The sequence below is a fragment of the Priceomyces carsonii genome (genome assembly GCF_900007245.1).
Source record: "Priceomyces carsonii strain CBS4050 genome assembly, scaffold: Debaryomyces_carsonii_scaffold_5, whole genome shotgun sequence".
Lineage (NCBI taxonomy): Eukaryota > Fungi > Ascomycota > Pichiomycetes > Serinales > Debaryomycetaceae > Priceomyces > Priceomyces carsonii.
The window spans coordinates 80,164-92,311 of record NW_026946678.1 but is presented as its reverse complement, the minus strand read 5'-3'; the positions used below and the strand labels follow the sequence as shown (position 1 = coordinate 92,311).

General features: G+C 36.9%; 6 protein-coding genes across 6 annotated transcripts; 2 read left to right on the top strand and 4 right to left on the bottom strand.

The window, feature by feature from the left end:
• Positions 1–152: 152 nt before the first annotated feature.
• On the bottom strand, positions 153–1,610 carry PRCAT00004345001 (MATE family efflux transporter; the record flags this gene model as incomplete). The annotated part of the gene is made up of 1 exon (XM_062954334.1): positions 153–1,610. The coding sequence occupies one exon, from the start codon at positions 1,608–1,610 to the stop codon at positions 153–155; it is 1,458 nt and encodes a 485-aa protein (XP_062811047.1).
• Positions 1,611–1,985: 375 nt separating this feature from the next.
• On the bottom strand, positions 1,986–3,404 carry PRCAT00004344001 (agmatinase; the record flags this gene model as incomplete). Its single annotated transcript, XM_062954333.1, has 1 exon — positions 1,986–3,404. One exon carries the CDS (start codon positions 3,402–3,404, stop codon positions 1,986–1,988), a length of 1,419 nt encoding a protein of 472 aa, XP_062811046.1.
• A 1,626-nt stretch (positions 3,405–5,030) lies between these two features.
• On the bottom strand, positions 5,031–5,336 carry PRCAT00004343001 (uncharacterized protein; the record flags this gene model as incomplete). Its single annotated transcript, XM_062954331.1, has 1 exon — positions 5,031–5,336. One exon carries the CDS (start codon positions 5,334–5,336, stop codon positions 5,031–5,033), a length of 306 nt encoding a protein of 101 aa, XP_062811045.1.
• A 1,669-nt stretch (positions 5,337–7,005) lies between these two features.
• On the top strand, positions 7,006–8,661 carry PRCAT00004342001 (uncharacterized protein; the record flags this gene model as incomplete). Its single annotated transcript, XM_062954330.1, has 1 exon — positions 7,006–8,661. The coding sequence occupies one exon, from the start codon at positions 7,006–7,008 to the stop codon at positions 8,659–8,661; it is 1,656 nt and encodes a 551-aa protein (XP_062811044.1).
• A 799-nt stretch (positions 8,662–9,460) lies between these two features.
• On the top strand, positions 9,461–10,237 carry ADH4 (Adh4p; the record flags this gene model as incomplete). The annotated part of the gene is made up of 1 exon (XM_062954329.1): positions 9,461–10,237. The coding sequence occupies one exon, from the start codon at positions 9,461–9,463 to the stop codon at positions 10,235–10,237; it is 777 nt and encodes a 258-aa protein (XP_062811043.1).
• A 225-nt stretch (positions 10,238–10,462) lies between these two features.
• PRCAT00004340001 (lactate 2-monooxygenase) lies at positions 10,463–11,665 on the bottom strand (the record flags this gene model as incomplete). Its single annotated transcript, XM_062954328.1, has 1 exon — positions 10,463–11,665. One exon carries the CDS (start codon positions 11,663–11,665, stop codon positions 10,463–10,465), a length of 1,203 nt encoding a protein of 400 aa, XP_062811042.1.
• Positions 11,666–12,148: the final 483 nt, after the last annotated feature.

Genomic DNA, 12,148 nt, shown 5'->3' with positions numbered 1-12,148 from the left:
AGGAAACAGTTTAGTGATTTTTGAAATCATATTTTTTTTCTGTCAGATATATCGATACCTTTTCATTATATTACTTATGTCTATATATTCTTTTCAACAATACACTTTTTAAAAAACCTATGAGGAACCCTGATTCACATTTAAAGAATTGGCTATTCACTAATACGCTGTCTCGACCTTTCAAGGATTTCTTCCCAATTTGAGTGATAGACAAACCAAAATTCGCAAGCAGCCAACGTAACTATTCCCACACCAATCCCTACCCAGAGACCAACAAGTGTTAATTTGAAACAAAAAGCTAAAGTTAGGGCTAAAGGAACTGCAACAACATAATATGCGAACAAGTTGAGTAATGAGCCGATTTTTTGTCTTCCTTGTCCTCTCAAACACCCAGCGAGAATCACATTAGGACAATCATATAACTGATTAACTCCAAGAATCGAAATTAAGCGCAGCCCAATTATTATGACTTCAGAATCACTAGTAAAGCAACTTGCAAGAAAATAGCGACAACTAACTAAAAACAAACAACTGGATAACCCTAAAAGACCAGAAAGGGCGTAAGTTACTTTATTCGCTATGACTGCAGCTAGCAAATTTTGCAGTCCAATATGCTGCGCAACTCTAGTGGAGAGCGCGATTGAGACGCCAAACGGTAATTGAAAAGATAACGTAGCCATTGTAGACGCAATTGACTGAGCTGCAAGCGCAGTCGTTCCAAATCTTGAGGCTGATAATGTTAATATCTCAAAAGCAATGAACTCTGAAAGTAACATAGCTGTACCATTCAATGCAAGGGAAAACATAGAGGTCCACTCTTTCACGTTGAATGCCAGTTTTAGTTTAAGTCCAAACCAGCACTTTTTTCCGTCAATAAATACTACATACATTAGTAAAAGTAGACTCATCATCCAATAGCTTATTACTATGGAAATAGGTGCACCGATAAATCCAAGTCCGTGATCTTTATTCCAAACCAAGAACAAATTGAGTACAATGTTGAGTGGTGCAACCAAAAATAAGCAGTATTGACCAGCACTATAAATACCCTGGCATTGTAAAAATCTCTTACCTGTTTCAAACATAATATATCCTGGAGTGCCAAGGGATAAGTATCTTAAATATTGTTGGGCTAACAAAAGTAATTCTTTCTCAGGAACCACATATTTAAGTATAGAGGCACTAAAACACCAAAATGCAATGATCGGAATTGAGGTTATTAAAATCATTGCGCTGCATCTTTGAAAGTAGATGCTTACCATTGGATAGTTCCCTGCACCATGTGCCTGAGCACAGTATGTATCCAAGCTGGTAGCCATACCATTGAATATCGACACAGTGACGTTATAAGTAATTGTTGCCAAAGAGACAGATGCTAATTCCTTTTTTCCGAGTTTTCCAACGGAAAATATAGAAAACACTGTCAAAGAGTACTGCAACAACAAAGTGACTATAAGAGGCAAAGATGATTTAATTATTATGATCAATTCTTTGCTTGTATTTGTCGCTAACTCCCTATTTCTTTCAGATGTTGACAGCTCGAGACTGTGGTCTGTCGTATAGCTACCGAACTTATTCGAGTTTGTTAAGAGATTGTTGTTTTCGTCCATTTTCAAAATTATTAGTGGATATCAGCCACAGGACTTTACTCTGTAGAAAATGTTTTAAGTATTTTGAACTTTGAAAGATTTTTTATCTTAAAGGTAGGTCACTAATATTTTGTATGATCTTATCATTGGTTCCACAATGCGTCTTTTAGCGTAATTTTGAACTGATGAAGAAACGCAAATATGATAAGCAGCTTTTTGCGCGCAAGTCAAAAGCGCAAATGATCAAGATTTTCGATAAACCCAAGAAAAAAGGGACCGGAATGCTACAGAACATGCAAAGACAGACTTACAAAAGAATTGAATATCGAATTCTCGATTTATCACTTGAAAAATTTATAGGAAAATAGTAAATTAGGCTAAAAATAACTATGTAGACTACTTATTGGACTTTTTTGCGTCTTCGGGTTTCTCTTCCTTCAAAATCATCAAAGAGATAATTGAGTCTGCGACTTGCGCAGCTGTGATGGAAGTCAACTCAGCTGCAGTATCATAAGGGGGGGCAACCTCTACAACATCTCCTCCAACCACATTAAGTCCTTCTAAACCATCCAAAATTGTTAAAAGTTCTCTTGAAGTCCATCCACCAGGCTCAACAGTACCAGAGGCGGGTGTATTTGCTGGATCCATCGAATCCACATCCACAGTAATATAAATGGCACCGTCGCCAACTCTTTCTTTGATCCTATTGATAATACCATGTGTTCCGATTTTATCAATATCCCTTGCCAAAATCCTGTCAAAACCACATTTTTCATCGTGTCTGACATCTCTTGGCCCTGGATATGGTCCTCTAATAGCCGCATGAATTGACTTATCTGTCAAAAGACCTTTTTCGTGAGCCCAATGTAAATAAGTACCATGGTTCACAGACTGGTAATCAGTAACATTTCCACCAAAATAATAAGGGTTCCAGGTATCTAAATGGGAGTCAAAGTGGATAACTGTGATGGGGCCCCATTTCTCATAAGCAGCTTTAATTGCTGGCAAAGTGATTGTGTGATCTCCTCCAAGGGTAAAGAGCTTTGGTGCCTTAAGTTTCTCATTTTCGGTAGCATGTTTGGCGATGGCACGATTTGCTCTGTAAATTTGATCCAAAGCAATTCTATTGTCCAATGGGGTCACCGGCGGGTCACCACAGTCAACAATTTTAGCCCAGTTGGAATATGGATCAAAGCCATCTCTGTAGACGGAATAAGCGGGAGCCAAACGACGCGAGCCCATTCGAATACCACTTGGGCCAAATCTTGCACCCGGTCTGTACGATACTCCAGAATCAAAAGGTGCCCCAACGATGGCAATATCAAATTTCTCTTTTTCGAAGTATTCGGGATCGTAGCAGTTCGCGTAAGGTAAATGAGCAAAAGTAGTTAAACCTCCAAATTCTCCTCCCCTATATAATGTATTTGTTCCATTAATGTCACGTAGATCGTCTTTATCGGGATACTCATACTCGTCATTGATCATGAGCGAATGGAGATTATTCTTCAAAGGCTCAGGATGCTTCTTATCTGAACCATTCGGAGCTTTAATAGTAAGTGAATCTTGAGCATTGTCAAGAAAAGGACCAAAGTACCTATCCAAGAAAGTCTTCTTGGATACATCTTTTCCTGAACGAGAAATAGCCATTGAATCTCTCCCTTCAGAGATGCTAAATTGCGTCGACGCTTCTGGATCACTGTAAGGTTCGCATTGCAAAACGAGCTGTTGTAGATTCCTTTCTGTAGGGATTACGCTTCCACGTACATTGCTTAAATACGACAAAATCAGAAATAGAGTGGTGATAGATAAAGTCATTTTTAGTTGATATTCAAAGATATTTTGGATCCTTCTGATTACAGTGAGTACTTATACTACTTTTTGCAACTTCATTTTTGCGCTCTTTTAGTTATTTGCGCGTATATTGCGCGACAATTATTGATTTCGCAATACTTTTTTTTGCATTGATCAAGATGACGCGGAAAAATGAAAGAAGAATTTCAGTCGCTAAACTTGCCGATAAATGAAATACTGTAAAGCGAAAATAAATCTGGGCTAAGAAATGGTGAAAATGCAGGTTACAGGATGAAGGCTACAGGAAAATCAAATCTTGAGTCCAGGGTAGCAGGTTACTAATCAGGTTCTTTTAACTTGATTTCTGTTTTCCGTTTACGCTACTTAACTGGATCACAATTATAGACTCATGGACAGAAGGTAGGCTGATCTTGAATAACTAGGTTCCAGGATGTATGCAGAAAGTTTCATGATATTTCTTAATAGTTGCCACCTTTCTTATATAATAGCAAGGAATAAAAATGTGGCAGCAATAGCTGATGAAAAGACTAGCAGAAAGGTGGATTCAACATAAATGTATCGAAAATCTTCAATACTTTTCCCCTAGCTATTTCGTTAAACAAATACTTTCTATATTGAAGAAGTTTTATTTCACTGTTATCTTTGTGCACTTTTGGGTTATTGTTCAGCCTCCAAACTTTGTAACAATTATATATAGTACGTGACCGAAGAGAGCTTATCTAATTAGAGATAACTCTAACTTTTAATATTATTGGAAGGTTCTGTAAATCGCAACTTGAAATTTTCTGATTTCGGGGACACTCGATAATCTTATCTAGTTAGGAACACTTACTGAAATAACTTATTGTATTTCGCATTCTCCTGGGGTATTGTGTGGTGTAATCTCAAATCGAGTTTCGAGCTTATCTTTTGGTAAATACAGCGCGTGACATCGGGCAATAAATTAGGAAAAGACCTTTTGACAGTCTTTAAATGCCTGTCTGGCATGGCAACAAGCCAAATTTTTAAGAAGCTCAGATCTCTACTTATTCGTTCAGTGACATTCTTTAAATCCGAGAGGAAGCAAACCACAGTCCCAAAATAGCATCATAAATCCGACCTATTTAGTAACGTAGAGCAATAGCCAACAATCTCCAGCCCTTGTTATTGGGCAGTTATTCCATTATTTACTTTTGAAAACTGGGCGGATTGTGACTCGAAAACGTGCATTGAATAACTTATTCACATAATCATCCGTCAATAAAAAACAATACAAGAACTCACGTGATCGTGACGAACTCTTGAAATATGTTCAATCAGGGCTGTTAATACTGATAAGAAGAGAAAGTTTTTATCCTAATTAGAATCGCTCCACAATAAATTTGCAAAATTATCAAGAGAACGCCAGACTCCGATTCTAAAATTTCATTGCTTCACGTTGAACAATAGAAGTCGCTCTGATATCGTGTTTAACTATTGCTCATAAGGGCATTTAGCAAGCGAGAGGAAAACCGAGCTACTGAAAAATTCTTGCGACAAAAAACTATAAATTCAGGGCGATAGACACTTGCTTTTAGCTTGTTTGTCCTATATCAAATATCGATTATAAAATATACCCAAATAAATATAACTAGAAATGAAATTCCAAGCTCAATTCATCACCTTCCTTATGGTTGTCGTTTTCGCTGCCCTTCCGGCTTTAGGAGTGAACCTTCTTACTAATGTTCTTTCCAAGATTGAGAAAATTCTTGATGGTGTCGATGCAACTCTTGAAAAGACAGTCGACCTGTCTTTGCTTAACAACACCATTACTGAGATTGACAATTTAGCAGACCCATTGCTTAACAATCTCGCTTCAGGTCTTGATGCTTTGCTTACCCAAGTTCTTGGTAAATAGTTTAACTTCAACTTAATATTGAGAAATAAATGTGTTTTGTGATTATATTTTCTTACCATCGTAGCATAAAGAAGCGAGTGATCGAGCTTGACGCAAACATTTACATGCGCGTGCATATATGCCAAACTTTTGAACGGACAAAGCAGCTATTAAGATGCAGGTGGCATCTTTGAATATTAGAAAACGCTCACTAGGATACAAATTCAAAGTTTCTATAACTTCTTGCAAACCATTTTTGTTCCTAGGATATAATTTCTTCGCAATCTATTTAACCCACAAAATCGCTTGAGCTGAAAAAGAAGTCTAATTGAACTTCAGGTCTCGCACTCGAGGCAGCCATCACTTTGCCTTTATTTGAAAAGCTGAGTTCAAATTAATATTTGATTCCTATTTTAAATATCGTTTTAAAATGATCAAGTTGTGCTAATACTCTTCCAAATAGACTGAAGACATATTGCTGTGATCATTTTTCTTTTTTTAGATACACTGCTAGTTCATCGCCAACTTCAGCAATTCTACCCTGAGTATTTTGTTTCTAATAGAGTTGAAATCGTGCGGAGCAACCCGACACATTTGATCATTGAGAAGTTTTGGAAACTGCCACATTTAAAAAAAAGAAAAAGAAGTTTGATATAAGTGTCCGTGAGCAAACCCACAATAAAAGGAGCAAAAAACCAATCTGAAGGGGGTAATAAATCTGCGTCTAGTTTTATCGCAACACTTGAACAGCGAAAGGGAGAGTTTATTAAGAAAGATCTTTCTAAGAAATCTTCCTGACCCAGATATTTCTGAATTTTTTATGCCTTGGCTTATTACTGTCCCTGTTTATAAGAGAAGGGCCCAATGAGTGGAATAATACCCGTATACAAACTTGATCGATCTATCAGTAACCACGAATTGGAATAAAAACCAAAAACTAAGTATCGCCTGTAAAACTAACGACGATACTCGTATCTCACTTATGGTCGCAACGATTTTGAGTTTACCCGTGGACTGATAATTTATTAAACGTCGTACCCAAAATACTTGGTACCATTGATTGGGAAATGTACATTATAAAAATTGTTTTTGTTACTAAGAATCCAGCGCTTGCAGTCTGGACCCTTTGTGACTATCGTCATAGGAGGCATCATTGCCTAGCTAACTATGTCGGCTCTCATTTCTCTGTAAGGTCTATACCCCTAAGCTGTAGACTGCAACATATAAAAAAAGAATTTTGATCAAACGAATAGCACGATTTTGAGGATTTTATTGCACCATGAAAATGACGGAAAACTTTCAAAACCAGTATAAAAGATTCCCGGAAACTTCTGATATCCTGGTTCGAGGTGTAACACGGTTTTTAAAAAACATTTATGAAGCTTTTAAACACATAGCCTGCAATGAATTGACTTGGAGAAAAACCTCTAATATTATTTGCCTGGTAATCATATTCCGTATTGTTTACACGTTTGAGCCTATCTTTTTAGCAAAAATTTTTGAATCTTAGAAATCATCCTAGTGAGGAGTTAGATCTCACACAGTAGGATACAAATTTGTGCTTAGTAATAGCGTTGTCTTAGCAAAAGCGTGTGGCGTCTCCTCAAGCCTCTTATAATTTTGCATCACCTGCAGATTGATTGCGAGGTGTGGCTGCAAAACACAATTTATACATTGAAAATGGTTTGGAACCACTCAGGAAGAGACTAATAAGAAGAGACTCTTCGCTAACTAAATTCTTGGAATCTTATGCAACATAGAATGAATACTTTTTTGAACAAGATCGGAGGTCGATCGGACCAACCCCCTTTATCCGATGATAGCAGGGATCTGACCCAAACAGAAATAAGGGAAGACGGAAGCAAACCTTTAAGCAAATTGACTCTGAAAGATGAATATGGAACTATAGAAGTGAATGAATCACAAGATGATTTAGATAGTGATCAAAGTCCTCGTATTGATCTATCGTTGAACTTAACTGAAGAAGAAAAAGAATACCGTGAGACTTCCAAATGGTTTAAATTTAAGCTCTTGTTATGGGATTCAGTAGATAAGCATCCCTTAGAGAAGAAGTTTTTGTTAAAGCTAGATTTTTTTTTAATGAGTTCTTCTATGTTAGGATATTTTATTAAACAGTTGAACGCAAGTAATGTTACGACAGCGTATGTCAATGGTATGGATGAATACTACGAGATGAATGCTAATCAATACAACTACCTTCAAACATTGTGGACAGTGGGCTACATCATTGGACAAGTGCCATCGAATTTGATTCTTCACAGAATTAGTGCCCGATATTATCTTGGAGGCTTGGAGATTACGTGGGCAATTTTGACTGTCCTAATGATTACATGCAAATCTTTGAAAGGACTTTATGCTTTGAGGTTTTTAATTGGATTAACAGAGTCTGGGTATTTCCCTGGGCTCGAGTATTTAGTTGGTTCATGGTATGGGAAGAAAGAGTTGAGCAAGAGATCTTCATTCTTTGCTTGTGCTGGTGTGGCTTCGGGGTTGGTATCCGGACCCTTACAAAGTAGAATCTTAACTAACTTCGCGAATAGTAAGCTTCCTCCCTTTAAATGGATGTTTGTTTTTGACGCTGTGATATCACTACCAATTGGAATTTACACTTTATTTGTTGATCCTAATACGCCATCGACTACTACCTCTTGGTACTGGACCGAGACCGATAGATTAATTGCCCTTGAGAGAAGAAGGAGAATTGGGGCTCAATTGAACACACGATCAAAGTACACTTGGAAGAAAATAAAGTCATTTTTTAATACTTGGCACATTTACGTTTTTCCAATTATTTTTTTGGCTTACAACAATAGTTGTGCTGCCAACAGTCAGCCTACATTCCAAACATGGATGAAGATAACTTTGGGCGAACCTCAACAAGTATATAATCATATGACTGCTGCAGTTAGTGGTGCTGGGATCGGTTTCACAATAATATTAGCGTACTTCGCCGATTTTATTGGAGGAACAAAAAATCATTATCTTGTCGCTGCCTTCTTCATATGCTTAATGATCGGCTGTTCGCTATTAGCGCATTGGAACATACCTGAAGGGTTACAGTGGTTTTGCTACTTTTTGATTGGTGTTCCAACATCTTGGGGTCAACCACAAATCTTTTCGTGGGTTAATAGGTTATTGTTTCATGACGATATGAAAAGAAACTTTGTAGTCGTTTGCACAAATGTATTGGCATATGTAACCAATGCTTTTGTGCCGATTTTTGTTTGGGACACAGCAGATCAACCAGAGTACTTCAAAGGGTTCACGTATACCGCATGTTTAAGTTCATTGGGATTAATTATGACGGGTATTGCCTTTTATTTTACTCGAAGAGATGAAAAACTTTTGAATGAAAAATTCAAGACTAATTTGCAAAAACTCTGAAAAGTCCATATAGCAATTTATATATGCAAATAACAAATGTCATATAATCGAAGGCCCGATAAGTATTTCTGCAAATCCAGAGTAGTTATAATAAGTGAGCAAGATCCTATTTGAGTAAACGAACAAAAGACAAATACATACCACCAGATAACATTTGAGGAATGGGCGTATACGTCACTGTTGCTTCTGAGTAGTGTTTTCTATTACCTTAGCTTATATATCAAAGCTATTCACATAGTTATTTATGCACAAAGTTGCATTTTGACCCCAAAAACTCTTTAGTTTCACATACATTTCTGATAACGGAAAAGGCCATATAAATAGTTTTCCATCAAGGAAATGCTATATCACGCCCAACACCCCATAGGTACACATTCCAGTTAATTTATCCTAAAAGTTTACTAAGCATAATGAAATCTTAATGGCCGAATCTTCCATAACTAGATGCTATGATCTTTTTGATCTAAATTGGCTTCGGCCGAGTGAATTCTAAAAATTGAGCACAATACAGTCCTATTATGTAATAAAAGGTGGGCAATATTATGTAGTTTTAGTCTATGCAGGTAGCAAACTGTAAGAAAGCAAGTATCCAGGTTTAGTGTCTCGTAAAATTGGCTCGAAATTCCCCTTTGTCTATCGGAGAACTTCAATATAAATGCGTTCGGCCGATATAAATCTCAGGTTATGATCGTCAAAGTAAAATAATAATATATATAGAGAGGGTGGTTAAAGCATTTCGTTTTCTCTAGAATCTACTCAATTCATAATAATACACAGTTATAATATTAAGTTCACAAATATGTCATTATTTTTCAGCAAGGAAGACGATGTTAAAGGTAAAGTTGCCATTATCACTGGTGGAACCAAGAACTTAGGAGGTGGCGTTGCGAAGGAATTGGCAAGATTCGGAACAAATCTCTTCCTTCATTATCATTCCTCTAGTGATAAGGAGAAGTCAGAGGCTTATGCAAAAGAGCTTTCTAGCTCTTACGGTATAAAAGTTTATACTTATGGGGGCGACTTAAATACCGCAGACCAATTATCAGCACTTTTCAAGGAGGCTAAAAGTAAGTTTCCTAATGGTGTTGATATTGCCATTAACTGTATTGGAATGGTATTGAAAAAACCAATAGTTGATATTTCTCAAGCCGAGTTTGAAAAGATGGATCAAGTCAACAACAAAACAGCTTTTTTTTTCATTCAAGAAGCTTCAAAGAATTTGAATGAGAATGGTAAGATCGTGACTGTTGTCACTTCGTTGTTGGCCGCTTATACGCCATTCTACTCTACCTATCAAGGTACAAAGGCACCAGTGGAGTTCTATTCCAAATCTGCATCTCAAGAGCTCAAGAGTAAGGCCATTTCAGTGAACTGTGTCGCACCAGGCCCAATGGATACACCATTCTTCTATCCCCAAGAAAAGAAGGATGACGTTGAATTCTACAAGAGTGTTGTGATGAAGAATAAATTGACCAAGATTGAAGACATTATCCCTATTATCAGATTTTTGGTTACTGAAGGGGGTTGGATCACTGGTCAAACTATTTTTGCTTCCGGAGGTTTTACCGCTCGTTGAATACAAGCATTACAAGCAGCTGGATATTTTTATGGCACCTTTTAATATATAAGATTGAATGAAGAGAAATATGTAAAATGTGTATGATATGTAATTAAATTACTCTAAGGATTCCTTTTCATGAATGATTTATAAACCTTGAGTGAGAATAGGCTCTTTGATATTAAAAATTAGTTCTGGCTACTAAGTTTTATAAAATACTTAGAATTCATTTATGTATGTGCTTTATTCCTTTTTGAATTCATCAAAAAGTATACTTCTTGACAAATCGGAAACTTTTTTAACTCCAGAGAGATGTAAAGTTAATTCAAGATCAGATAAAAATGATTTAATCACATGCCTAACACCTTCCTCGCCTCCAACAGCAAGACCGTAAATGTAAGGACGGCCAATAAGAACAAATTTTGCACCTAGTGCGAGAGCTTTCGTAATATCTGCACCGCTTCTAATTCCTGAATCAAATATAATTTCTAACTTTTTACCAACTGCATCAACAATCCCAGGTAAGACAGTAAGACTACCCACAGCTCCATCCTGTTGTCTTCCACCATGACTAGACACAATGATTCCTTGAACTCCATATTCCACTGCTTTCTTTGCATCTGACACCGTTTGAATACCCTTCAAAACTATTGGCCCATCCCAGTGTTTCTTCAAAAATTCAATATCTTCCCAGGAATGGTTTCTTTGAGGAAAAATCGTGCTTGTCCATTCTGGAGCAGCATTTTGCATGTCTTCTTCAACTTCAACTCCGTATTTTTCTTTAAATTTTTTTCTGAAAACTGGATCAGATGTTCCGATTGCTACCCCAATATTATCTGCTTTTATAAATGGATTGTATGCATTATCAATATCTCCTGGACGCCATCCTAAAACATATGTGTCTAACGTTACTACGAGAACTTTGAAACCATTGTTCTTCGCCCGATTTAATAAAGAAGCAGTAATATCATTATTCTCATTAGCCGGCCAATATAATTGATACCATCTCTTACCATTTTCATTTGACTTTGCGACATCTTCCAATGATGTGGCTGTTGCAGTGCTAAGAATATAAGGTACGTCTTCTTTAAAAGCGGCGCTGGACGCAGCTATTTCACCTTTTGGGTGAAAGACTTTTTGAACACCAATTGGAGCGAGCGCTACAGGATAATCGTACTTCTCACCGAATAGCTTCACGGATAGATCAGGAAATCCGGGCCCAACTAACCTTGTGGGTAATATAGACCAGCGCTTGAAGGCAGCTTTATTCTTCTCGTCTGTTTCCAGGCTACCTGCACAATTATGAACATAACCAAAGCCAGCTGCAGGCAATATGTCTTTGGCCTGCTGCTCGAGAACGTGAAATTTCGTACTTAATGGCTTTTTATCGTTTAAACCGTCTTTGTAGATTTTTGAATAATAAGTATAACTCAAAAGATTTGCCATTTTAAAGGGTTTTTATTCAGGACTGTGGTGTAATAGAAGAGTATCTATAGTAGTTACAGATAGTTGGTCCTCTTAAATATCCTACTTTCCATGAAAGCAAGCAATTTATGATGTGACATTTCGTTTTATGTTGCTTTTCAAATGATGGTTGCAAATGAGGTTAAATTTAAAGTTGCGGTATATTCGGGTAAACTGTAGTAAAGACCTCAAAGTCGAGATATGAGCGAGGAGTGAGCTCGTACTGCATATTATTCGGATTTTGCATCAAAAGTTATCATACTCCTCCTATTTTAATAGATATGTCAACAAGACAATGTCACAATGTCACAAAATAGCAAGTACGGGAAGAGCTTGTTGATGTAATGTGTACTTAGCTAATATTAGTAAATAGAAGAAGGAGCGTTGTTGTTTGAAACACAAAGGCTGATGTAATAAATAACATCAAATTGAATACATATTAGGCGAGTACATATTAAGCGAATA